This window comes from Malus domestica, chromosome 02, assembly GCF_042453785.1.
Source record: "Malus domestica chromosome 02, GDT2T_hap1".
NCBI lineage: Eukaryota > Viridiplantae > Streptophyta > Magnoliopsida > Rosales > Rosaceae > Malus > Malus domestica.
In genome coordinates, this window is record NC_091662.1 from 14,295,730 (window position 1) to 14,320,357 (window position 24,628).

The 24,628-nt window shown below is 37.7% G+C and overlaps 4 protein-coding genes and 1 long non-coding RNA gene across 12 annotated transcripts; 2 read left to right on the plus strand and 3 right to left on the minus strand.

Annotated features, from left to right (window-relative positions):
- Positions 1-595: 595 nt before the first annotated feature.
- LOC103402931 (cyclin-dependent kinase inhibitor 7-like) lies at positions 596-3,894 on the plus strand. 6 transcript variants are annotated; one of them, XM_070815832.1, is made up of 6 exons: positions 698-1,446; positions 1,801-1,880; positions 1,967-2,827; positions 2,968-3,023; positions 3,268-3,435; positions 3,556-3,894. In XM_070815832.1, exons 3-6 carry the CDS (start codon positions 2,528-2,530, stop codon positions 3,623-3,625), a joined length of 594 nt encoding a protein of 197 aa, XP_070671933.1. In that variant the 5' UTR covers positions 698-1,446; positions 1,801-1,880; positions 1,967-2,527; the 3' UTR covers positions 3,626-3,894. The 6 variants fall into 6 exon arrangements, with proteins under 6 accessions (XP_070671935.1, XP_070671933.1, XP_008339940.2 ...); XM_070815840.1 differs by lacking the exon at positions 1,801-1,880 and having other exon boundaries at positions 1,311-1,446; positions 1,967-2,090; positions 2,166-2,827; XM_070815841.1 differs by lacking the exon at positions 1,801-1,880 and having other exon boundaries at positions 1,316-1,446; positions 1,991-2,090; positions 2,166-2,827.
- A 7,177-nt stretch (positions 3,895-11,071) lies between these two features.
- LOC139192906 (uncharacterized) lies at positions 11,072-11,534 on the minus strand. Its single transcript, XR_011577460.1, has 2 exons — positions 11,395-11,534; positions 11,072-11,304 (listed from the first exon to the last, which is right to left on the minus strand). It is a non-coding gene; the product is annotated as an uncharacterized lncRNA (long non-coding RNA).
- Positions 11,535-11,557: 23 nt separating this feature from the next.
- On the minus strand, positions 11,558-15,505 carry LOC103402941 (uncharacterized membrane protein At3g27390-like). Of its 2 annotated transcripts, none has more exons than XM_008341729.4 (9): positions 15,230-15,505; positions 14,970-15,078; positions 14,668-14,863; positions 14,430-14,563; positions 13,711-13,999; positions 13,514-13,620; positions 13,229-13,403; positions 12,271-12,722; positions 11,558-11,826 (listed from the first exon to the last, which is right to left on the minus strand). In XM_008341729.4, the coding sequence occupies exons 1-9, from the start codon at positions 15,354-15,356 to the stop codon at positions 11,658-11,660; spliced, it is 1,758 nt and encodes a 585-aa protein (XP_008339951.2). In that variant the 5' UTR covers positions 15,357-15,505; the 3' UTR covers positions 11,558-11,657. The 2 variants fall into 2 exon arrangements, with proteins under 2 accessions (XP_008339951.2, XP_028947723.1); XM_029091890.2 differs by having other exon boundaries at positions 14,647-14,863.
- Positions 15,506-18,596: 3,091 nt separating this feature from the next.
- Positions 18,597-21,630, plus strand: LOC103402949 (B3 domain-containing protein Os01g0234100-like). The gene is made up of 7 exons (XM_008341740.4): positions 18,597-18,898; positions 19,008-19,097; positions 19,546-19,580; positions 19,696-19,858; positions 19,975-20,181; positions 20,461-20,551; positions 20,689-21,630. The coding sequence occupies exons 1-7, from the start codon at positions 18,800-18,802 to the stop codon at positions 21,423-21,425; spliced, it is 1,422 nt and encodes a 473-aa protein (XP_008339962.2). The 5' UTR covers positions 18,597-18,799; the 3' UTR covers positions 21,426-21,630.
- A 1,630-nt stretch (positions 21,631-23,260) lies between these two features.
- On the minus strand, positions 23,261-24,548 carry LOC103402960 (uncharacterized). Of its 2 annotated transcripts, XM_029091899.2 has the most exons (3): positions 23,905-24,496; positions 23,794-23,837; positions 23,261-23,659 (listed from the first exon to the last, which is right to left on the minus strand). In XM_029091899.2, the coding sequence occupies exons 1-3, from the start codon at positions 24,406-24,408 to the stop codon at positions 23,593-23,595; spliced, it is 615 nt and encodes a 204-aa protein (XP_028947732.1). In that variant the 5' UTR covers positions 24,409-24,496; the 3' UTR covers positions 23,261-23,592. The 2 variants fall into 2 exon arrangements, with proteins under 2 accessions (XP_028947732.1, XP_028947735.1); XM_029091902.2 differs by lacking the exon at positions 23,794-23,837 and having other exon boundaries at positions 23,905-24,548.
- Positions 24,549-24,628: the final 80 nt, after the last annotated feature.

The following is a 24,628-nucleotide window of genomic DNA, read 5'->3' on the forward strand; positions in this document are numbered from 1 at the left end:
TAAATTGTAACAGACTTGTTGGATACTTAGACGAAGACTCATTATATATTTGTTCCTCATGTTTTCAATAATGTTCTAATATTATAATGGAAACTATTTGCACTCCAAAAATCTTATTTTGCACTTCTCACAAGTGGTATTTTTCTTTTTAAATATAGAAAGCTTAGAGTGCAAAATGAGAATTGTGGAGGGCCAGCAACAATTCTCATTATATTTATGTCATTCTATTTTACAACTTATGTATCTCAACAATTATATATATTTTAAAGTACAAGTAGACATTAATTTATACGTGATATAATAATCGTCTAGGTCCCATCTAGATGCCTAGGCTAGGCCTCTGCCCGCCACCTGAGTAGTGCCTAAAAATGTATAAGCACTACTACAATGATGACTTTAATTAATGTCAGATTGTGTCATCCATAAAGTTTCGAGTGATTAGCAAAGTTGTTTGATGATTAAACAACAGATATTTAACAAATCAATACAACTAATTGTGAAAAAGAATGCGATTAAAGTAAAGTAGATAACAAATCAAAACCCTAGCGAGACGTAGAGAGAAAAAAAAGCGGATCTTTACAAAGCAACGTTGATCGCAGAGGAAACAAGCGGATCTTTTCTGTTTGACGGATTTTCATGGTCAAATTCCTGGCATCTCTTTTGTCTCGATAAATCTTCATTGAATTGGTGTTTGTTTGTCTTGATTTCTTGTGTTTCCTATGGACAAACAAATTTCCCACTTCGTATCCCACAAGCTATCGAGGCTTTCGAGTCATGGCTCGTTTCTATCTAAAGTCGTCTAACGTATTGAACTCGTCAACTAGAGCATTATGGAACCAGGTTTGGTTATATATGACGATGACGCTTATCTGGTATGTGTTTGAGAGGAGTACACGAGGAATTGATGAGTAGGTCATGCTAAGTAAAATTGTGTGTTATTTTTTGTTTGTTGTTTTATTCGAGCCACGTGTTAGCGTTTTTTGAATCGTTTTAAGGTTGTGAGTGCTGCAGTTCTTTCGAGTCTATGTCTTTGTCGCTTGTTATAACTTAAAAGGGGGTATGTTATCCACACATCCCATTTTACTTCTCACACATCCCTTGATAATTTATGTCCGTTGATCTTCTTCAATTCATCTGATCCGATGATCGAAAATTAAAAAGGTGTGTGAGAAGTAAAATGGGGTGCGTGAATGTCACACCCCTAACTTAAAAAACTCGGTATGAGTTGTCTTGCTTTAGGCTAGTTTTGCAGTCTCACTTTACACGACTTTGATATCCTTGTTATATGCGAGTTTGTTTACTGTGAAATCGATTTGGTAGTTCTTCACTAGAGTCTCGGAGATGAGCTGATTGAATTTGTTGGATCTATTGTTCAATGCATGGTACTTTAGGATTATGAGGTGATCTGGAGCCGCGTCCTTCTCTGCAATGTCTAGATAAAAGCATGTCAGTTTTCTTATCCCATGAGGTTTAAGACCTTTCATCTGTCGCATGATCTTGCAATACTGGATGTAGTGGTTTCTATGAATCCTTCATATCTTTCAGCAATGTCTTGCAACATCTCTTATTATTATTTTTATCTTCATATATTTGTTTGCAAGCACTAGAAGTCATATTCTTCATATGTGTGAATCTTGTATTTGCCCTATTTATGGCTGAAATATGTTGATAATTAGGCATATATAGCGCCCTTATTTTAGGTTGCTTCAAAATCAAAAACTGTTAACCTTTCTTATCAAATTTCATACTATTCTACCTAATGGATTAAAAAATAAAATTTCTTATTTATTTTTACTAAAGGTTAGAAAGTCAAGAGTCGAACTCTCACGAAGAATGTGGAGGATAACGCGGTTGATCCTTTATGCTTGTTTAATTTACAAGTTCGGTAAAACTTTCTCCTATGCAAGCACCCATTGGCAATTTGGCCATAAGTTTCCAAAACTAATTAATCATTTTTTCTTTACAGTCATTAATCGGCCTAAACGTGCAGATTAACATGCAAAAACAATCATTATCTCATTTGTAATTACGGAGAACAAGTAAAACAAACGAGCGGATGGCAGTACAGATGCTGCCAAATAAGCACAAGGGTATATAAGTCATTCAGCTCTGTTATAACTGCGCGTGATTCACTGAATCCCGTTCTAACTTCCACAACCATACAGCCTCCAAACCTGAACCGTCCAGCAGGCAAACATTTCACCGCCTCCTGTTATCTTCTACGTGCGCCCCATCCACGTGGCGGCGTCCAATTCGAGGAATGTTCGGTGCGGCCCAGATCCACGTAACGGCGCCGTCAAAACGCCCGTTTTCAGATTCCCCGTCACTGTTAACGGAGTCTGGACCACCTTTTGCCACCCCGCACTTATAAGCGAAATCAATCCCAGCCGTCCAACCGACTCGTCATCATAACCATCATTATCGTCGTCATCGCACTCTCTTTCTCTCTCTCTCTAGACGAGCTCCAGAGAGAGAGACGGCGAAGAGCAAGTGAATCAAGAACACGAAGAGCTTGCAGAATTCGGCGATGGAACTGGCTAGAGCTGCCACGTCAGCTAATGCGGTGAGGAAGAGGAAGGCCGGCAGCGCGGACGGAGAATCGGTCGAATTGCCGTCGTCGTCGTCGTATGACGTCGATCAGCGCAAGAAGCCGAGACGACGCGTCGTCGTTGTGAGGAGCGCGCCGAAATTCGAGGCGGAGGCGGAGAGCGTGAGGACGTCGAACGACGATTTTTCGACGTCGGATCACGCGGAGAGCTCCTGCTGCTCGAGTAACGGCTCGAGCGTGCTTGTGGAAGATAGAAAATTCGAGTTCGTAGATCCGGAGGTGAACAATTTTCGAATTAATTTCAAAATTAATTAGTGAAATAAATTCGGCAATAAATTCCAATTCTCTTGCAACTCTTTGAATTTTTCAGTTTCGTCGCGCTTTTATTAACTGGAATTTTTAATTCATATTTTTTGCAGGCGGATGAGAGTGAACAGGTCGAATCGTCGACGTATAATTCCAGCAGAGATGAAAGGTATATACATAAATACACACACACACACACATATATATATATATATATATATTATACAATTGTGGAACATTTAGTACTGTAATTTTTGCATCCTATCTTAAATTTCAAAATTCAAAAGTTTAATTTTGTTTTAAATTCGAATTTCACGTAGGTGAAATGTATTTAAATTCCTTGTCTCAAATTATTTGTGTCTCAATTCATTTCTCTCTCTCTCTTTGCGTGCGTTCTTTTGCTTTTGCTGCAGGAGAGAGATGACGGCGCCGACGAGCGAAGTTCGAGCGGAAGCAGAATCGACGGCGGAACCAAAGGAGGTGGAGTCTCAACGACGATCACCACCGGTAGTGAATGTGTCGGAGCTCGAAGAATTCTTCGCTGCCACGGAGAAGGAAAGCCAACAAAAATTTATTGAGAAGTAAGTAAAATTTCAACTCATTTTTTGAAAAACAAATAAAATTTATGATTTTGTACGAATTTAGGTTTAACCTTCTCACGATCCGAGCATGAAATTTCTAAATCGTTGGTAATTTTTCAGGTATAATTATGATGTTGTGAAGGACGAGCCCCTCGAAGGACGATACGAGTGGATTCGATTGAAGCCATGAAGCACAAGTGATCGAAAGGAATCGATAAAGATCGATAATCCTCATGCATAATCTGTTATCATTGTTAATTTTTTTTTAATTAGGTTCTGCTAATTAATTTCAGTTCTTCGCTTTGTTTATCTTCTTTTAATTATGTACAGCTAAGCTTTAGCTCTCCAAGTTAATTTAGAAGAAGAAGCAGCAGCAGTTTGTTCTGCGTACGATCTGAGTATGAAAGAGAACAAACGAGTTGGAATAACAAAAGCTTCTAGAATTCTGTTCTCCCTTCATTTTCTGGTGTCTCATTCTCTCTACCTATCTCGTATTATTCATTCTTTTGCAATGCTCTTCCATCTCTCATACCCGAGAAATTACTGCATCGTATTGAAACACTGTCTCGTGGTAAGTATAATCACTCTTTGTATTGTACATCAATACAGTAATAGATACTACTGGTTATGTCTTTTAATCATGTTTCAGCATACGATAATACTAACTCAGTACTAGAACAATATTTTATTGATTAATATTAAGGAGATCAACTTTTTAAATCATATGACGTGGTTGTTGATGCTTGGATTATTACTTAAGTATTGATTAACGTGCTTATTTTTTATTGGTGACACATCATATGATTTACAAATTTGACCTAAAAAACTGATCTCTCCAAAAAGACCAACATTTTATTATATCACGTATTTGTGTTCTAGGATGATAATACTACCTTTCCAGAAATGTAGCGTTCCAACAATACATGCAGATGATTTTTGAATATTTTGGAAATAAGTGATATCATAGCGACCATCTACTTAAAGTCTCACATCATATTTATATATTACTTTATGTAACGATTGATGTTTAGATTTTTTCTTTAAATTACCGTCACATTATATGATGTATAAAAAAAGAAGTTAAAAAAAAAAGCATGAAATTGGGGTAAATTATCGTGTGAATTAATGTACCCTGAAATATGTGGACACGTGTATGAAGGCCGAAAAGTGATGATCTTATCCCCTTGATCCACCATGATCCACCATCACCAACCAATGTCCCAGTGCGTGGCCGAATCCACTTTTTACAAATCCCAAATAAAAGCATGGAATTGGAAAGAAAGCATATTTACTATTACTATCTTATCTATCTCCACTGTTGTACGGAGATCGGAAACTAATTTGGGTTAAAGTTAAAAAAAGCCGACTGCAAAATTAAATAAACTCACTGAATCTCTTCTGCAACTCTCTACTGGTTTCTGTGTACACTACAAAACAGTTAAAAGAGACAGAGAGAAGGCAACATATGGAAGGTTTGTAGAGAGAAGAGATCAGAGGCTTTTAATTTGACTGATGGATTCATCTGTACTTTCTGAGGGATGGATGGTACATATTTTGGAACTAAGATTCTCACCAGATCTCTATGTCCAAAGTTGACGGTCTAATGAACCTGAGATCCGAAACACTTAATTAAATTTAGCGATTTTCATTAACTTATTCTATTAGCTCACTTTACACAAATCAAGAGTTCAAAATTTTTTTTCTCTCTTCAAGTGCCCGAAAATCCAGTAACAATCTTGACTCTATATTTTTTGTTAAGATTTCATAGCCTGGTCAGCAGTCCGTTACTATTCGTGCTGATATTGTCTTGTTCGATTTTACTACAAAGGGCGCAGTGCAATTAGAAGTTGAACTATCTAATACAAGTTGTCAAGGAGTATGCGATCTGATATCATGTCAAAGTTTCGAAATCGGCTTAATTACGCTGATATCGTCCCAACTTATCTGCCTAAACAGCTCGACATGTATTATAAGCGAAGCATTCACTCTACTGAAAAAAGGGTTTGGTTTTCTGTTTTTGTTTCGATCATTTATGATATTTTGGAAACTTGCTGCATGATAGAGTGAACAAGAAAAGAAAAGAGAGACAAAATAGGTGGGTGTCAGAAGAAGTGTTAATAGGGTAAGTAGTGTAGTACACAAAGGCCTATCTGGCTAGCTCCGTAGGTTTGCTCTAAGTTTACACAAGAATACAAGAAATTATTTTAACTGTTAATAATTGCTAAATATTGGGAAGTTATAGACTTATAGGGTTCTTATTTAAAATTAAAAGCGTGAAACGTACAGATGGAAAAGTGAAAACGTAGTACGGATTCGATAACCTTATTGTATAAGCAAATGAAATCTACCGACAAATATGAGAAAACCTCAAAATTTGTTGATTGACAATATTAAAGATAATATCCGTCCAAAGAAGACATCGAAACCCAAAACTTTAAAGTTGAAATGTTGATACCAGTTGCGAATCAATTTGTCATCTTATTTATGTTAGAATGAATTAAAATGTTACAAAGCAAGTGCTTTCGCATGGTCGACACCAACGAAAGGACCTAGGGTATATGCTTGTGTATGCTTCAACACACTCCTTTCGAAGAAAGATTTTTTTTTTTTTTTGTGATACAAACATACTTTACATTAAGGGGTTGAAAATTTTGATCTAAAGGCACAACGAGCCCACCATAAAAAATATGGTATCAAACTTGCTAACAGCTACGTTTTATCATAACACTTCTCATTTATACGTGAAGAGTAATAGACTACAAAAACGACTTTTTTTTACCAAGTAAATTTTTTTGGAAAACATTCCAAAAGGAGCCAATTCTACTTGCAACCAGTGTAGAATTATTAAAAACCAAAAACCGAGAGTTATTGAACAAAACTGACTTGTTTCCTTAATTTGTATATTCTTTTCGAGTAAGTGCCTCGTTCGTTGGGATTCTTCTCGCGAGTAGAATGCGACAAAGAGCTTTCGATGAGTCGCTGGCAGTTGATTGTGATTGATCATGGGCTATGCAAAACAAAATGAATTGGACTATGGGCCTAGTTTTCCATTAGTGGGCTTAAGCTTTTAGGAACTTTGTAAAAAATGAAATATCTTTGTTTTTTTTAATCAAAAGAAATAGTCATCAATCTCATAACAATCTCATACTTCATGTTTTAAATATTACAATATCATACCTCATTTTATGAATTTGTTGCAATGTCATACATCGATCAACTTTTCTGTTAAATGCCAACGTGGTATGATTGGGGCCTACTCTTTTGCTAATTGGAATTAAAATTTAATTAATTAATAAAATTTAATTAATTAATAAAATTTACTTGTTATTTATTTAACAACTAATATTAATTATAAACAAATAATTTTGTGGGCCCCCTCTTCCAAAGCGCCCTAGAAAACAGCCACCCACTAGCTGGAAAAATTATGCTCCGTTCAACCTCAATCTCTACCAAAACACACGAAATTTTTCTCAAAATGAAGATCACAAAACAAGGCCTGAGCTTGTCGACCCAAAACTGGGTTTTTGGTTTCTTGCGAAATCAAGGCAGATTCAAGCCTCCCATGCTCGAATATGAACCTCAGGATGAAGAGGAAGTGATCAATGGTCCTAGTCTCGTCCAATCTGACGAGGAATTGGCTGATTTTCATAGGAAAACTGCAAAGTGTTGGTGGAGTTCATCTATGTTGTTGTACATAGAAGATGAGAGGTTAAAGAAACGGCGAGTTGAGTGTTGGGGGAGAAAAGAAGAGAGAGTGACATGGTTGTGGTGATGGTTTAGTGGTGGCCGTTCTCTGGGGCCTGGCTTCTCTGTAAACACGGAAAAGAAAAGATGGTGAGCATTGGGAGAGAAGGGAGAGTTTAAGGGAGAAAGAGAGAGATTAGGATGAGGGCCCCACAAAATTATTTGTTTATAATTAAATATTAATTGTTAAATAAATAACAAATAATTTATTGTTAATTAATTAATTTTTTATTCCAATTGGCAAAAGAGTAGCCCCGCTCGTGCCACGTCAGCACTTAACAGAAAAATTAACTAAAAAGTTGACGGAGGTATGACATTGCAACAAATTCATAAGATGAGGTATGACATTGCAATGTTTAAAACATGAGGTATGAGATTGTTATGCGACTCATAGTTGAGGTGGTTTTGTGTAATTTACCCTAACAATTTAATTTTGGGGAATTTCAGACAAATACCTGCTAAACTTGCAAGCATGCGTGCAATTATTGCCTGAATTTTTAATTTTTAATTTTTACCACTTTTAACTGTTGGAATCTACCATCGCATTCACGTGGAGGGTTATTTTTGTCAATTCACTTCCCTAAGATCACCTGGAATCAATTTGTACGAAGGCAAAATGTCTTTTTTTTTTCTTTTCTTTTTTTTATAGTGGCGTTGGAGTCATGTCATGAAGAGAAATGAAGAAGTTGATTTCGATTTGATTTTGGCAAGGGTGGTTGAAGAATTGAAGGGAACATTATTCAAAAATCTAGTTTTTCATTTACAATGAGTTTTCAAGATTTTTTTGTAGGTCAGCAAGTGCCTGTGTTGTCACATCCCCGCCCGGGGCGAACCACTTCCCTGGCCCGCTCCACCACCGTAGTACGATATTGTCCGTTTTGGGCCCCGACTACGCCCTCACGGTTTTGTTTTTGGGAACTCACTAGCAACTTCCCAGTAGGTCACCCATCCTAGGAGTGCTCTGGCCTCTTACTCGCTTAACTTCGGAGTTCCTACAGAACCCGAAGCCAGTGAGCTCCCAAAAGGCCTCGTGCTAGGTAGGGATGAGAATATACATTTAAGGATCACTCCCCTGGGCGATGTGGGATATTACAATCCACCCCCCTTAGGGGCCCGACGTCCTCGTCGGCACACTTCCAGCCAGGGATTGGCTTTGATACCATTTTGTCACATCCCCGTCCGGGGCGGACCACTTCCCGGGCTCGCTCCAGCACCGTAGCACGATATTGTCCGCTTTGGGCCCCGACTACGCCCTCACGGTTTTGTTTCTGGGAACTCACGAGCAACTTCTCAGTAGGTCACCCATCCTGGAAGTGCTCTGGCCTCCTACTCGCTTAACTTCGGAGTTCCTACGGAACCCGAAGCCAGTGAGCTCCCAAAAGGCCTCGTGCTAGGTAGGGATGGGAATATACATTTAAGGATCACTCCCCTGGGCGATGTGGGATATTACATGTGTGGTTCGCCTTAATTTATTCAAACTCTTGTGGAGGGAATTGTTGAACTGTGGTTATACAAACCCCCAATTTTGGCGCCATATTGACTCAGTATTATTTTGGAGCCAATTTGATCCTAGACAGTCCCATAAAGTTAAATGACAAAAATATCCCTACATGTGACATGTTTTAACAGCAAAATAGATGAGGTGGTAAATTCTAACAGTTAAGAAAGTCTATGTGGTAAAAAATAAAAGTTGAAAGTTCATGTGATATCGCACATGCTTACAATTTCAGGTGTTGTTTGTGCAAAAAAAACCCTTAGTTTTTGGTTTTTGGTTTTTATTTTCTGAATGCATGAGATATAAATAAATTATATGAGGTAAATCAGGGGCGAAGAAGTGATAGGAGTAAGGACAAATTAAAATAAATTTTTGAAAGTGAAAACATCTTAAAATAGATTTTTATTTTTATTTTTATTTTGTGTGCATTTTCTTGTACATTTCTTCTTCTGCCCCTCTCCACCATCCTTCGTCTACCCTTTTTCACCCTCCTTCTCCTATGCGTTTCACCTCTATCAATAACATAAAAACCAAAACAAAAAATGATTATTAAATGGGTCTTTACTCTTTAGTGTCCGAAAAATACTTGAATTAAGGAGTCATTCCTCTATACAAACAAATCTTAATTTACATTCATACTTAAACATCTCTTTTTTTTTATCTTTTTTTTATTTTTTATAAGTCACTTCAGTATCCATACCAGTATGTAATAAACATCTCCTCTTATTATTATTCATCGTCATCTCCTAGCTATAGTACAGGCCACAACTTGTACACATGGGCCATGGCATCAATGGCGAAGCTACATAGAAGCGAAGGGGGGCGGCCGCCCCTCCGCTCGCCGGAAAACAAAGGCAGGAGCGAGGCTTGAACCCCTTTGGTTCGGCCGGAATCTGGGAACCACGGTGGTTCATGGTTCAAATCTAGGAACTGTGAGCTTGCAGGTTCTTTTTTTAATTTTTAATTTTGGTTTGGTAAACGACGTCGTTTTGCATTAATCAAATAAATTTTTTTTTAAAGAGCCACTGGTACCCATCCCAATCCTCCCACCCGTTTCAATTATTACCCCCACTCTTGCCCAGAAATTACAAATCCCATCCCCCCACCTTTATTCCCAGATTTCAATTTTCAAAATTGACTCAAATCCCAGGATTGAACACAAGAAAGTCCTGTTCCGTTGCCCACCAAGCTCCAGACGCCACGCCAGCCGCTCCAAGTGAGGTTAATTTTTAATTTTTTTTTTAAATTTATGGTTATCGATTATAGATTATTCATATAAATACTATGATTATTGATTTTTTTTTGAAGTACATAAAAGAGGATTCATACATTATATATATTATAGGAACTTGAATCACACATGGTCTAGTAATAAAAATTGATTGCAGTAACCGCTATAAACCTTAATCAACTTACTCAATTTTTAATTGTGGTTTAGAATAAAAATTGAATTCTTGATTATTCATATGATTGTTAGTATTGATTAATTAATTCATGATTTGATTAGATATTACCCTATAGTCTACTCTAGGATTAAGAGTTAAGATATTTTTTTTTCTTTTGTTATACAGTTACGTAATGGAAGGATACTATAAGAAACAGTGCTTAAATCATTCTCCAATTATCGCGAAGCAATTCGTACGTACTACCTCTAAAATGAACTTTGTTAACCTAAATCTCACAAAATGAACAGGAGGTGTGAAAGCTACATGTTAATGTATAAGTTTCTTACATTAACTTTAGTGTTACCGGTTGCAACTGCTTCGGTGAAGAGAGTTTTTTCTGCTATGAAGATTGTGAAAACATCATTGCGTAACAAAATGGGAGATCAATGGTTGAGTGATAACATGGTTGTTTACATTGAGAGAGATGTATTTGCTTTTACTGATAATGATCCTATTATACGACGTTTTCATGACATGAAACTTCGCCGACAACAACTGTAATTTATTTGTATTGATTAATTATATAAGACATTCCTATATAAAAAGATTTGGTTGTTGCCATTTTTCTTTAACCTTGCACGCATATAAGTTCACCCCTCCTCCCGAGAATTCCTGGCTTCGCCACTGCATGGCATGGATCGTTTCATTAATTATATTCTTTCACAATTTTAACATCTTTCTTTGAGATGGGAGGGATCGATGTAGCTTAACTTATAACTTTTAAGCAAGAAATTGCATGCATACAATAGTTTAACATAATACATTTTTGTGAAACATATAGCTTGGGGTTATCTACAATACACCACCTGTATGAGATGCATCAATATTTAAGATGCTAAATTGAGAATGTCAAAACTCAACCACGCAAATCTAGTTGTCTTGTCCAATGCGTCGAGGCATCCCATTCACTAGGTATTGCAGAATTATGAAGCTAAACTCTTCCACAGTCAGATTGTTTATCCGCCAATAAAAAACGTAAACTGGGATTAAATCGTCACGGGACACTTACAAAATAGCATGTCTGACTTTTGTTAACAAAAGGATCAACCCTACCCAATCAATTTGATATAACCAGTCCCTCGATGGAATGAATGAGAGCTTCCCAATAAGTAAAACGTTCTGGCCAACGATTTCCATTTTTATGAAAATGTTGCCTCAAGAAGATCAAGATTGCTCTTCTTCCATCTGCATATATGCATTGCGCACTCAAAACTCAGACATAACCAAAGCCCCACGAATCCAATTTACCAAAAAAAAGGCCTCATGAATTTTTACCGTGCTCCATCTATGAATTTTTCACCCACTTGATGAGTTTGAGCGAGCGCTGAACTTATGAATTTACCCATTTTTTTCTGTAAAAAAGATGAACCAAGGTAAAATCTCTTTAACCTTTTTTCCCCAATAAAATATGAAGGAAGAACTCATAAACTAAATGATCTGACAAATGAACTAAAATACATGCCCTTGAGAAATTATAATTACAGTCTAACGTGAAAAAGGGGGGAGGGGGGAAATGTAAATAAAAGGAAGAAAATAACTTAAGGTTCATCCAGCACAACATCTTCACTGGAGATGGTAGATTTAACAGAACCGGCTTCGATTGAAGCCTCCTTGGGTAAGGAATATGCGAGTAGAGTCTTGACAACGTGCCGGAATTTCCTTCTGTAAGTGGGAAATTTTGAGACACTTCTCATCATTCCAATCATCCTACAAACACAACCACAACAAGGTGAGAACATGAACACACGGGAAAATATTAATGCTAAGTTCAGTTGCTTCTATTGGCCAGACAAAGATGATATGCTTCCGAAAAACAAAACTGATCGATTCAATTTTTTATGATATTCAGATGCAGCGTAAGCAATGATGCTTATTCCAGAGTTCCGGAGTTTGTCAATGCCACTTACTAAGAACAGGTTTTATCCTGTCACCTTAAATCATCGACTAAGTTGATTCGGTCTTTGATTGATAACATGACAACATAACATACTGGACTGTAGGAGATAAAGTATTACCCTACACGAGCATAAGTTTTGCTCTCTCTCTTTGTTAAGATTGGCGACATATGAATTTGTTCATTTTTTCCTCCATGGAATGTGAATAGTTTGGTTATTTTAGTTGGTTGAAAATAGAATAGAAGATATTTCATACCTTCTACTAATGCCTTCGATTTGAGCAGCTCTTACAGCGTCTTGAGGTAGTAAACTTCCGCTATCCCAAGCCTCTAAGCGTTGTGGATTATTGCTTCCAAAAAGAACCACTTTCTCCAAATATCTAACCTCACCCTCCGCCAATTGTAAGACCTTAATCTGTTCCTTCAGGACCATTATCGGATTGAAGAACCAGTCCACCAATTTGTCATGCGGTCTATTTAAGTAGTTAACTTCAACGTTATCCAGCAGCAGTAAACCATCTGAATTTGATCTGATGGAGCATAGCAGAGTCTGCAAGAATGAATAACTAGGCAAACCAACACCGATAATTGATGCTTCGTTGCTGTTCTTTGCTTTCAACCATTCATCGAGGTCAGTTGTGGTTATTACATTATCATCCAACAATGCCTTGCCCCTCAGTTCGCACGATCTCATCATGTTTTCCCATATCTGTTGCATTTTGAAGTACAAGAAACTCGTGTCACAGAACAAAACAAGTGAGAGGGCTAAACAACGGCAAATGCCGAAATGCATATACTTTTAGAAGCTAAAACTGATAGAAACCCTCCTTCCCTTACCCCTTCCTCCACCTCCTCCGCCCACTCTCCCTTTCCCCTTCCCCCGCCAACCCCTTGGAAATTTACTACATCTTTTGGAGGGGCTATTTAAAGAGTAAGTTTCCGGTGCTAGCAGAAGCACTCAGCACTCATTGCCTTGTCATTACCTACAACATTACTACATATCTCCGAAAAGGTTCTGGTGCATGGCACAAAGAATGCATCCTAAGCTTGCATATAGCTAGTTTGGGGATATAATTTTCGTTAAAGCAAAAAAATTCATTTGCAAAGAACCTTTAGTCAGATACTGATCTCATTAGAATCAATACTCTTTAAAAGATACTGAGTCGATGCGTTCAGGCTCATAGAAAAAGTACAGCTGATAATCTAAACGCATACCTGAACCATTTTCACTTCTTGTATAACGGCTCTAACTGATCTTGAATGGGCTACACTTGGCATAAGCATTGCAGGTGCTTCCATACGAGCAGCACTTGGTTTACCTTCATCCAGCTGATTTCCTCGAACAGAGAATTCCGGTGATTGAGAGACAGCTCTTTTTCGATATTTGGGCCTGGCTGCGCATAATGAGACCGCTACTATTAAAGATTTAACAAAATCTAGGTGCAGTAAATACATGATGAGCTCAAAGAACAATATTTCACAAGCAGGAAAGTCATTAACTTTGGAAAGATTGTTCCCTCTCGAAGATACAGCCAGTCATTCGTGTACTCATCAAATTCTGCCACCATTGCAATCACATATGCCACACCCTTCCTGAAAGATCTTTCCTGCATCCACAAATGGTTAAAAGATGTATAATTTTACTCATCATGAAAGGCCAAGGAGATTACTATTATTATAGTCTGGTGTAAGCAAACCTGATATACGACAACTGATGCATACAATCCAATTAAAATGCTCGAGAAAACTGCCAATATGATGCTTGCAACAACCACAATTGGCCACAGAATGATCGTCAAACCAGCAATGGGGACGCAAGCTATTTCAAGAAATGGACCTTCTCGAGTAATCAGATCATGAATTAGCCGATACCAGCCCTTAAGCAGCATATAGGGACTCTTTACAACAGCAATTGCAGTGTAAACAGGGATCTCCACGATAAGCCCCAACACGCCAACTATAATACATGCTGGAATGTGAATCAACCTACAATATGTCCCCGAAAAAGAATTGAGCTCGGATTAAAACCGCTGCTTTAGGGAATGCTATTTCAAATGTTTAAATTTGGCTACTGCTACATAATTTGATGACAGAAGCAAAACAATTCGAGTCACTAATTACAACACGATTATCTTAGAATTCGATTCAAATGTTTATACTTGGCTTTTGATACATAATTTAACAACAGAAGCAAAACAATCCAAGTCACTAATTACAACACGTTATCTTAGAGTTCGATTCAAATGTTTATACTTGGCTTTGGATACATATTTGGTTGACAGAAGCAAAACAATTCGAGTCACTAATTACAACACAGTTACCTTAGAGTTTGATTGAAATGTTTATATTTAGAGTTTGGTATATAATTTGATGACAGAAGCAAAACAATTCGAGTCACTAATCACAACATGATTACCTTAGAGTGCGAACTTCCTCTGCAGCGGGTGATTCTCTCAACTCCTTCAAGTAAAGCGGGTAAGAGTGGTAACACAGGTCTGCAAAGTCTCTAACTACAGTACAGCTTCCTTTAACAGTCCCCCAAGTTCCATCCTAACAATGTTGCATGAGTGAAACAGAATGAGTAGAGCTAAATTCGACTCTAACTCAAACAAAAAAATTAGAAAAAAAAATACCAAAACTATTAAGGATTTTACAAGAATACAATGTTTGAATTTCTTGTACTGGTTGTCATGCCTAAAGGCCTCAAAAGTGGAAACCCAGGGAGTCAAGAAGCCATATCCCACACCCAACAGAACACTCCCAGCTATGCTCAAACCCAGCCATATACCCAGCAGGCCAGGCAAGGCAAACAAAATTGCAATTTTAAGTGGTACATCAAATCTGTGAATCCTGCAAATTCCCAAACATTTATGAAGCAAAAAAAAGGTTTTAAATCTCTTTAAAATTAGATTTGAAAAAAAAAAATTGGAAAAGGAGTAGTTTGAAAGATACTAACTTTATGAGAGTGTAGATCGTCCAGGCAACATGTGCAGGAAACAAACCTAGAATTATCCCAACGTTCCCTAAAATCAGTATTAGTGCAGATATGGGTCCCACCAGAAGACCTGCAACGTATATGATCAAAAAATCAAAATCCCAAAAACCCACCATCAAAATTTCCAGTAAATTCAGCAGAAAACATCTCATATATATATTTGTATATTTGTAATATATATGCATATAGGTATATATATCTTAAAAAGCAAAAGGTGGTACTTTTAAGAGCACCAAGGCAGAGAGCAGAGCCGAATGCAAAAACCAGATAGAAAATTTTGAGGCAGCGTCTGAAAGATTGTGGGGAATCCGCACCAAAAAACGCCCAGAGATTCAGGAACATCGGCATCGGAGAGACTGTCAACCGAAACTCGAACAACCCTATAGAAATTTGTTTACGAATTTATGCCCCGGATGAAAGCTGTTGAATTTGAAGCCATCCATGAAGAAAAAAGTCTCAATTATTATCAGATATTCATCAGAAATATCGTTATTATATTAACAGTTTATGTGTAGAGAGAGAAAGAGGAAAGAGGAAGGGAGGGAAAGAGACTTGTGCTGCAAGAAGATGACAGAGAATGAGAACAAAGAGTACAAGGAAACCCAAGATGCAACCGAATCCAATCAAGTCAGGATGTTTAGAACCAAAAGGGATCTACGTATTCAAATTAAAGGATGAATATTCAATAGAGGCCAACTAATTTTTGGATTTGTTGGTTTACTAGCAAACTCTTTCATGTATTACGAATCATGATAGCATGTTGCACTTGAGATTCCGAGTTCGATTTCTTTTCTCATGACAGCATGTTGCACAAGAGCAATCATTCAAATTAAATATGCCCCTGATGTATGTAGATTTTCTGGGAACCGGATCCTCAACCGGAGCCTGCTGAGCAACCCATCTGGACTTTTGAAATTGGATCCAATGGCTGTAATTATTATAATTTTTAAAGAGGTCTTCTATTTGTAGTCGTTGAATCAAATTTCAAAGTTCCAGATGAGCTGCTCAGTAAGCTCCGATCCCCATGCTGAGAAGGGGATCCCGTTCCGATTTTCTGTTATGCAAGCATCTGACGTGACAATGGACAACTGACACCATAGTCCCATGCAACTTGTTTGCATTCTTTAGACTATGATTTTAAATCCAACGGCTGTTTTTTGAGGTTGCATGGTGATATGGTGCACCAACTGACCAATTTCTCAGTGGATTACCAAAATACATCACGCTTTATGTCACGCAAGAGATAAATAATCGAGTTTTATTTTTTTGGTTAATTATAACTATTATTATTATTGTTTAATATAGCGTGTTAAAAATCTTTTATTAAAAAAAAAAGAGATACCCTTTCGACATAATATTTTTATTTATTTATTCAAACCTTTGACGTAATTATGTTGTAGTTTATTCCATATTATATGCATGAACAAGCACAAAGCCAAAATCAATCTGCTGTTGTTTACCAATATTTAGGTTTTTGATATAATATTTATTTAGATAAATGAGTAGTTCAACGTCAATGTGATGTTTACGTCATTGCACCTGTACTACAATTTATTTGGTGACTTTTTAAAAAGGGCATCTTTTTCTAAGAAAATTAAAACAACATTGTTATATGACATGTTCGACGACGTAGAATATGGTCCAACGACTTAAATCAATCGTTTTTTTGTGAGATCATCCTTACAAAGTTACATACTGCCAACTAAACTATAATAAGAAAGGCAAGAACCATGTGATGTGATTGAGTATGATATTGGTGTCCACCAGAGGGTGCTTTGAAGATGAGCGAAATGTGCAATGGCACAGACCCTCAAATTTGAAGGGGCACCAAAAATTGTTGCCATCTAAATTTATATATAATAATGCTACTTAATTAAATAAAAATTGCTTTCATAAGCATAAAATCTCATTGTGCACTCCTTATAAGTGTAAATTTTTTTTCTAAATATAAAAATTTGAAGTGCATAATGAAATATTTGAAGTGCCGATATAACTAGACCCTAAAAACGATTTTTTTTTCTTCAATTTATTACATAATAATGCTATATATTCAAGTAAAACTTTGAAGTTAGTGTTTTTAAGCTTTTTTTTTATTTGATTGTTTAAGATTGAAGTGCTTTTGATTATTTAGTGACAGTTATGCTTGTAAGTATTTTTACTTGTTATTTAATGATATTTGTAAATTTACAATCAGTAAGTCCTAAAGTTTGTTTTGGAACTATCTTAAGGAGGAGCCGTTTTATAAATTTTGTAAAGGACCTCCGAAATCTCAATGATGGCCTTGGTGTCCACGAGAAACACTTCGTATAATATTTTTTTTTTCAAAAAAACAATAAGATAATTTGCACTAAAATTATTTAAATTATAAAAGGATGGATTCAAATTTAAGTGGATAAAGGAGAGTGCATTGCCCTGTACAACTTAACTAAGTTCAAATTTACAGTTGATGCAGCAGTTATGGAGTGCTGGGGGACGAAGTGTCACATCCTAGCTCGGGCCCCACCACATCTTGAGCTCGACTCTGCCGTAGCACGATATTGTCCGCTTTGAGCCCCGACCACGCCCTCACAGTTTTGTTTATGAGAATTCACACGAGAACTTCCTAGTGGGTTACCCATCCTGGGAATGCTCTCACCCGAACTTACTTAACTTCGGAGTTCCGATGGAACCTGAAGCTAGTGAGTTCCCAAAAGACTTCGTGCTAGGTAGGGATGATAATATACATATAAGGCTTACATGATCCACTCCCCTGGGCGATGTGTGATGTTACAATCCACCCCCCTTAGGGTCCCGACGTCCTCGTCGGCACACTTTTGGCCAGAAATTTGCTCTGATACCAAATTGTTACATCTTGGCCCCGGCCCCCACCACATCTCGGGCTCGACTACGCCGTAGCACGATATTGTCCGCTTTGAGCTTCGACCACGCCCTCACGGTTTTGTTTATGGGAATTCACACGAGAACTTCCTAGTGGATCACCCATCCTGGGAATGCTCTCGCCCGAACTCGCTTAACTTTGGAGTTCCGATGGAACATGAAGCCAGTGAGTTCTCAAAAAGCCTTGTGCTAGGTATGGATGAAAATATACATATAAGGCTTACAAGATCCACTCACCTGGTGCGATGTGGGATGTTACACGAAGGGCCTTTTTTCTTTTTTTTATAGGAGCTTCGTTCTCTTCTGTAGTTATGAACATGTGAAGGTAAATATACCTGAAAGAAAAGAATACAAATGAATGATCAAATTTTGATATGTAGTTTTACTCGCCTAATTTCTTAATTTAATTCTAAAAAAGTTGTATAGCACAAATAAGATTGAATGATATTCACAATATTTACAAATTACAACATGCCCAAATTCAAAAAACCCCACAAGATTTTTCAACACAAACAGATGGTCATATCATGCGCTCGCCCGCTTTAGTTTGCTACCAAAACAAAAAAGAGGGAAAGAAAGGAGACTTATCTAAACAGCAACCGCGCGCAACGAAAATCAAAGAAAACACGTGTCGGTTACGGCCCGCTCCAATTTTTCAGTTTTTGGTTAATGTTTTTGGTATAATAAACGGAAGAAAGCGTTAAATTACACAAACATTTCACAACGAAAATGAAAATACCAAAAGATTTATTTAGAAAAATAAAAAAAAATATTTTTTTTAAAAGGGGAAGGAAAAGGAAAGGAGGAGGGGAGGAGGCAGGAAGGCAGCCTCATGGTATCTGGCTGGTTTGGGTTTGTTGGAACCAGAAAATGATTCAGGCATAAACACAAACACCTCCGGGCATTGTTTTACCATGGCTCGGAAGGTTGACGGGAAGCCCCAAACGCCGCCGTCCAAACCCAGGCTCCGCCCCAAGCCCGCCGCCAACCCTAAACCTTCTTCTCTCCCCACGGTCTGCCATTTCCCTCCCTCTTTCCTCTCTCTCTCTCTCTCTCTCTCTCTCTCTCTCTCTCTGTTTTTTCATTGAAATTGATGTGGGTTTATGGTGCATTGTGGAATAGGCTAAGGTGAAGAAGCCAGGCAAGCCGAACGAGAAGGAAGTGGAGCATTCCATGCCTATGAAGGAGCTTTCCAATACCCAAATTACAAAGGTATGACTCCCCCCTCTTTATTTCTTTTAAACCTAAATTAAATTAAACCTTTGGTTTCTTAATTTTGATACCTCTGTACACGAAATTTGTGGATCAGTTCTTGTGATTTGGTATAATTGGTCGGCTTTAAATTACACATGAACATTGAAAAATTGTTTTTTTTCTTCCGTACTTTACCTGTTTTCGATACAATGTAGTTTCCACACAAGCATATAGTGGCTTTGATTGATCAGAAAGTTGATAGGAGTAGTGGGTGAGAAGCCACTGTTGTTATGGTGCAATGCATTTAGTTTATATGTTTCTTCTTGTTGTGATTGTGTTTGACTGGTTCGACTTGTAAGCTCCTTTGTTCTGTGAACAAAATTGTTGTATGGATGAAATGGCATTGTTCCTTATGAATGGGGATTATGGAAATTATGAAAGGTTTTAACACATTATTGAACCGCAGATGTTGAGTCATGCAGGGAAGTCCCCAGCCATTAGGTCAGTGAAACATCTTGTACAGTTTTGGCATATTTTATCTGCTTTTTGTTTGTAATTTTATACTTGCTTCATATTTGCTTCATGACAATGCTGTCCTTCTGAATTTTTTTTAAAGCAATACACAGTATGAGTTTCCAGTTGATGGATCACCCTCACGAGGTCAAGCAAAGTCATCTGCTGTCATTCGAGCACAGGAAGTTCGATCAAAACTAGAACGTCAATTCCCTAGCTTCGTGAAATCACTGGTCAGATCACACGTGGCCAGTTGTTTTTGGATGGTAGGTCTGCTACGGTAGATGAAAGCGAGAACATTATCTATAACAGAAGTTGTATATACATGTTAAAGCCCTTGTCTTTTCCCCTCTATATTTTGTTTATGTATTCTGTGTAATAGGGGCTTCCTTCGCTGTTCTGCAAATCACACTTACCAGATAAAGATATTACAATGACTTTGGAAGATGAAAGTGGTAGACAGTATCAGTTGAAATACATTGCATGCAAGACCGGACTCAGTGCTGGTTGGAGACAGTTTGCTGCTTCTCACAATTTACTCGAGGGAGATGTTCTGGTCTTCCAATTAGTCGAACTTACAAAATTTAAGGTAATGTTTTGAATCTTTTATACCCAAACCTATCCCTTGAATAGGACCAACACTAGTGCTTTATTTGAATTTCTGCCTTGTGGTGTTTTGAAATTCTGATGAAGTGGGTGCAACATTCCCTCATCAATTTTGTCCATTTTATCAACTTACCATTTCTGTTGGATTATAATCAAGAAAGTGTCCCAAATGGGTTCATACAGGTTAAGATTTTGTATGCTTTTGTTCTTTGGCCAGTGTGGAAGTTTGCTATGTGTAACCGTAGTTTCTTTCATCTTGTAGGTTTACATAATAAGGTCAAATGGTATGGCTGAAGTTGATGGGGCTCTTGGCCTTCTAAATTTGGATAATAATACAAAACAAAAGGATTCAGGCAAGTTCATTAATCTCTCTGTTTATTTCTTCCTAGTATCATGTATTTATAAGACATGTATATATTTATGAAATCATGCTATATTTAGATGTACTTTCATTGAAGTTTCTACCATTTCTCATGGATGTTACACTCAGATAAAGATAATGCAGAAACGAGCACTACGCCTTGTAATGACTCCATCAGGAAACGCGCACATTCTCCTCAGTTAGTAGTTCCAAAGAAGAAAAAGATTGGTTTGCAGCGAGCCGAACAATCTGAAAACGATAGTGAGGACGCTGGTTCAGAAGTTTCAGAAGATCTCAAGTCACCTGCCGCAGCTCTTCAATTTGAGGACATCCGAAGTTATGAGAATTTTCACATTCTAGTAGATGGGTTGTTTCTAGATTCTGAGTTCCCCGAAGATGTTCGAAAGAAGTACTACAAGCTCTGCCGCAGCCAGAAAGCGTTTCTTCATGAAAATGTTATCAAGGGCATGAATCCTAATTTGATTATAGGAGCTATATCTGAAACTGTAAATATTGCCGATTCCATTAAAGCTTGCAAGGTCACTACACATCGAGATGATTTTGTGTCTTGGGACAAGTATTTAACGGCCTTTGAGTTGTTGGGCATGAATGTTGGATTTTTACGTGATCGGATATGTCGGCTTGCAAACCTAGCCGACGACTCAGGAGCTGCATTGGAGGCAAAAATGTACAAAGAAGCTAGAATTGAGCGGTCGCAGGCAGGAATAGGAATAAGAAATATCGAAGTGAAGCTGGAGGAAATGAGGGAGGCGTGCGATGAATTCGGCGCTGCCATTGAGAGCCTGAGATCAAAAGCTGAAATCAACACGCTCAAGTTCCAGGAAGAGGTTACTGCTCCTTGGTAAATAGGCTACCGTGAAGTGTAAAATCCTCTTCCCTTTTTGCTTTCATGTCTCAATGTACTTGCTTGTAGTTTATCTGTGACCCAAAAGATGGCTGTTTGTGCTTTGTGTGGTTCTGGAAACGACTAGCAACTAGTAACTTTAGCTATGTGATGTTTTTTTGGCTAAGAGAGCTTTCAGCTATTAATACAGATTAAGATTACAGTAATTCAGTATTAGAGGCCTTGAATTACATATCCTCATCTCAGAATTCTATAATTACAAAACGTCAATTATGAGAAAGCCGATGCAACAGAGTATATATCGTCTGTGTCTATCTCTCTCCTCATGTCATTCATCAAATGAAGAGGATGATAGACACAGCTATATAGCCTTCCGTTGCACCTGGGTTTTTCTTCTCAAGGGGAGAAAGAGATGACAATAAGCATTTCTAACTTGGTTTGGGATAAAAAAACAACCGCATTAGTAATAGACCTTGCATAATTAGGGTTTAGAGGAGTACTACGATGAGTCTCCATCTGCGTGGTTGATTCTGACTGCTCCTGCTTTGTGGGTCTCACAAACGCGCAAGAATAAAAGCTCATGCGCACGTTAGCAGCTAATTCTATTATTTCTTGTATGTTTTCTTATTTAAAATCTTACATACGAGAAACTGGATATTAATAATCTGAGATGTCACGATGAGAGTAAATTTGTTTCATACGGACTCGATCTCTTGATGAGAGTTAGGTGCATGCTTTAATAGCTCCAGTCTGTGTCCAGTAGTAGTGGTGCAGTGGGATCTTTGAGATTTTGACCATGAATCTTGTAACCCTGTTGGGGTTTTGACCAGTTTATTGTGTTGGCCACTCCTTTAGTGCTTTGCACGTGACACTCTCCAGATCCAGGATCCAGCCTCTGCCTCCTCCTCTGACTGACGATAGTATATGTATCTTTCTATACGAGAATTTATATATAAAGGTTCAATATCCATGGCTGGGCTGTCACATTGAAAGAGATCATTTTCAGATTTCTTCTACTAAAGTTTACGGATCAAGTGATTCGGATCATTAAAATTTGATCAAACGATTAAAATTATTATAACTTTTAAAAGGAGTTTCTATTTTTAACCGTTGAATTAAATTTTAAAAATCTGAATCACTTAATGGAAGAGATTCAGAGAAGACTCTTTCCCTGTCACATTTATAGCACTCTGCATGTTGCTGTGTTGCACCATCCGTCACATTTATACCATCTCCTATTCATTTTTTTCTTTGATCTTTGTTGTCTAATTTAAAGACGGGTTGATACCTATTTCGTTTTAATTTTTTTGAAACTGAAATTGACAACAATGCAACTTGGTTATAGGTCCTTCTCAGGGTTAATTAGTTCTTGAATTTGTACCCTGTTACTTTGGTTATTGAATTTAATTTTTGAAATTTATGGTCAATCCAATTGTCTTATTTCTTAATTCGGACGTAATAAAATGGTCGAAACTAGTGAAAAATTTGACACAAATGAGCTAAAGTGGGACCCAAGGTAAGGCAAGGACCATAAAATTTGAAAACTGAATTGAAGAAATAAAGTAAAACACGAGTACAAAATTAAGGACAATGTCATAATTAATCCCCTTTTGATATATATAACTAGACATTGTTGCCTAACACATTGATCAACCATGAGTACAAATTCAATAACACCGGTGTAATTAAGCCCCATTTATATAATTAGGAAAGTGAATTTCTCATTCCCAATTTGCATTCGGATTGAATATGTCAAAAATGAAATACAAAAAGTGTGCTTTATGAAAAACTAATCATTTTCCCTATGAAATTAAGGTGTGGGAGTACCCCCAAAAATACGAGGAACAAGAGCTTGACATTTGATTTGCATAAAGGTTCTTCAACCGCAAACATTTTTGTACAATGAAGAGCCAAAAATACCAAATTCCAATCCTGAAAAACTAAACAGATCAAACTTTGAAATCAAAATACACCAGAAAATAATTAGAGAGACCTAATTAAAAACGATCAATCACTAACAGAAACCACAACCCCTCTAAATTTAACCCAAAAACCAGCTGTAAAAATACAAGAGTAACAATAATCATCCTCCTTAATTTCTCTCTAAGCCTTCAAGAGGTAAAAAAAAAAAAAAGACAAAAAGTACTCCCCACACCTCTACAAATTCATCAGCATACCCCTCTATATTCCAATCTCCACATCTCTCCAACTTGACCCTCCTTCGTCCAACACCTCCTGCAACAAAAAATAACACCACCACCATGTCATATAAAGCTTAAATTTTTTTTCTACGACAAAGTGATATTCTAAATTACTAGAATTAAAGGAGAGCAGATTCGAATTCAGAGGCAAAGAGGTAGCTAGCTGACCTAGCTAAACCATTATGTTTTCGGCCAACTGAGCTAACCCACACCTGTTATATAAAACTCAAAATTAAAAAGGACAAAATGGGTGTAATGAAAAGTTTAATTCTCTCTCACCTGCGATGTCTTAATATTAACATGATGCTGAGCTTCCTCATGAACCACCGCAAGTCCAGACCTTCTGCCATCTCCGTCACTCTTCTCAGCTTTCTTGCACACAATGTGGGACCTACTCTTCCTACCGAGGAGCCCCTTCCACCTTGCACCCTTCGGCGGCCTGGATGACGAGACATCATCATCGTGATCCTCCCCATGGAGCAGCTCTTCTCTGAGAGTGGTGGTGCTCCTCCGCGTCTGGCTGCTGCAGCCGTCCTTGAAGGGCAGCAGCCTGCCCTTGGAGAAGAGCTCATCAGCGCTAATCATGGAGTAGTTGGAAACAGAGAACTCAAAATCTGAGGAGACAGCAGGCGGAGCAGCCGCCACCTCCCTCCGGATTTCGTGGTGGATGGCATCTGCAAAGTCATTGGAGAAGGAGATTCTTGGGCTCATCGGAGGAGGAAGAGGAGGAGCAAACTTATACTTATGCTCTGATGAGTTGTACATCTCTAAGCAGGCTGCCATCAGATTTCAAAACAACCCCTTGTAAATACAAGTCAAAACCCAACATGCATATGCGTGTATTTATATCTGATATGGTGATTTTTTTAATTTTTTTGTACATATTTTTATGCATGCATGCCTGATGTGATGGGTTTTGTCATGACATGATAAATTGAACGGTGACCTATTAAATCTTGAAGGAGGACGCAGTCTCCAATGTTTTCACTGCTTTCCTTGGATG

Coding starts and splice junctions, on each gene's coding strand:
- LOC103402931 (XM_070815834.1), top strand. CDS start 2,528: ATGGAACTGGCTAGAGCTGCCACGTCAGCTAATGCGGTGAGGAAGAGG. Junction 2,828..2,967: donor TCGAGTTCGTAGATCCGGAG/GTGAACAATTTT, acceptor TATTTTTTGCAG/GCGGATGAGAGTGAACAGGT. Junction 3,436..3,555: donor CAACAAAAATTTATTGAGAA/GTAAGTAAAATT, acceptor GTAATTTTTCAG/GTATAATTATGATGTTGTGA.
- LOC103402941 (XM_029091890.2), bottom strand. CDS start 15,356: ATGCCGATGTTCCTGAATCTCTGGGCGTTTTTTGGTGCGGATTCCCCA. Junction 15,079..15,229: donor CTGCCTTGGTGCTCTTAAAA/GTACCACCTTTT, acceptor TATACGTTGCAG/GTCTTCTGGTGGGACCCATA. Junction 14,564..14,646: donor TAAAATCCTTAATAGTTTTG/GTATTTTTTTTT, acceptor CAACATTGTTAG/GATGGAACTTGGGGGACTGT.
- LOC103402949 (XM_008341740.4), top strand. CDS start 18,800: ATGGCTCGGAAGGTTGACGGGAAGCCCCAAACGCCGCCGTCCAAACCC. Junction 19,581..19,695: donor GGGAAGTCCCCAGCCATTAG/GTCAGTGAAACA, acceptor TTTTTTTTAAAG/CAATACACAGTATGAGTTTC. Junction 20,552..20,688: donor TACAAAACAAAAGGATTCAG/GCAAGTTCATTA, acceptor TGTTACACTCAG/ATAAAGATAATGCAGAAACG.
- LOC103402960 (XM_029091899.2), bottom strand. CDS start 24,408: ATGGCAGCCTGCTTAGAGATGTACAACTCATCAGAGCATAAGTATAAG. Junction 23,838..23,904: donor TTAATATTAAGACATCGCAG/GTGAGAGAGAAT, acceptor TTTATATAACAG/GTGTGGGTTAGCTCAGTTGG. Junction 23,660..23,793: donor AAACATAATGGTTTAGCTAG/GTCAGCTAGCTA, acceptor TTTTTGTTGCAG/GAGGTGTTGGACGAAGGAGG.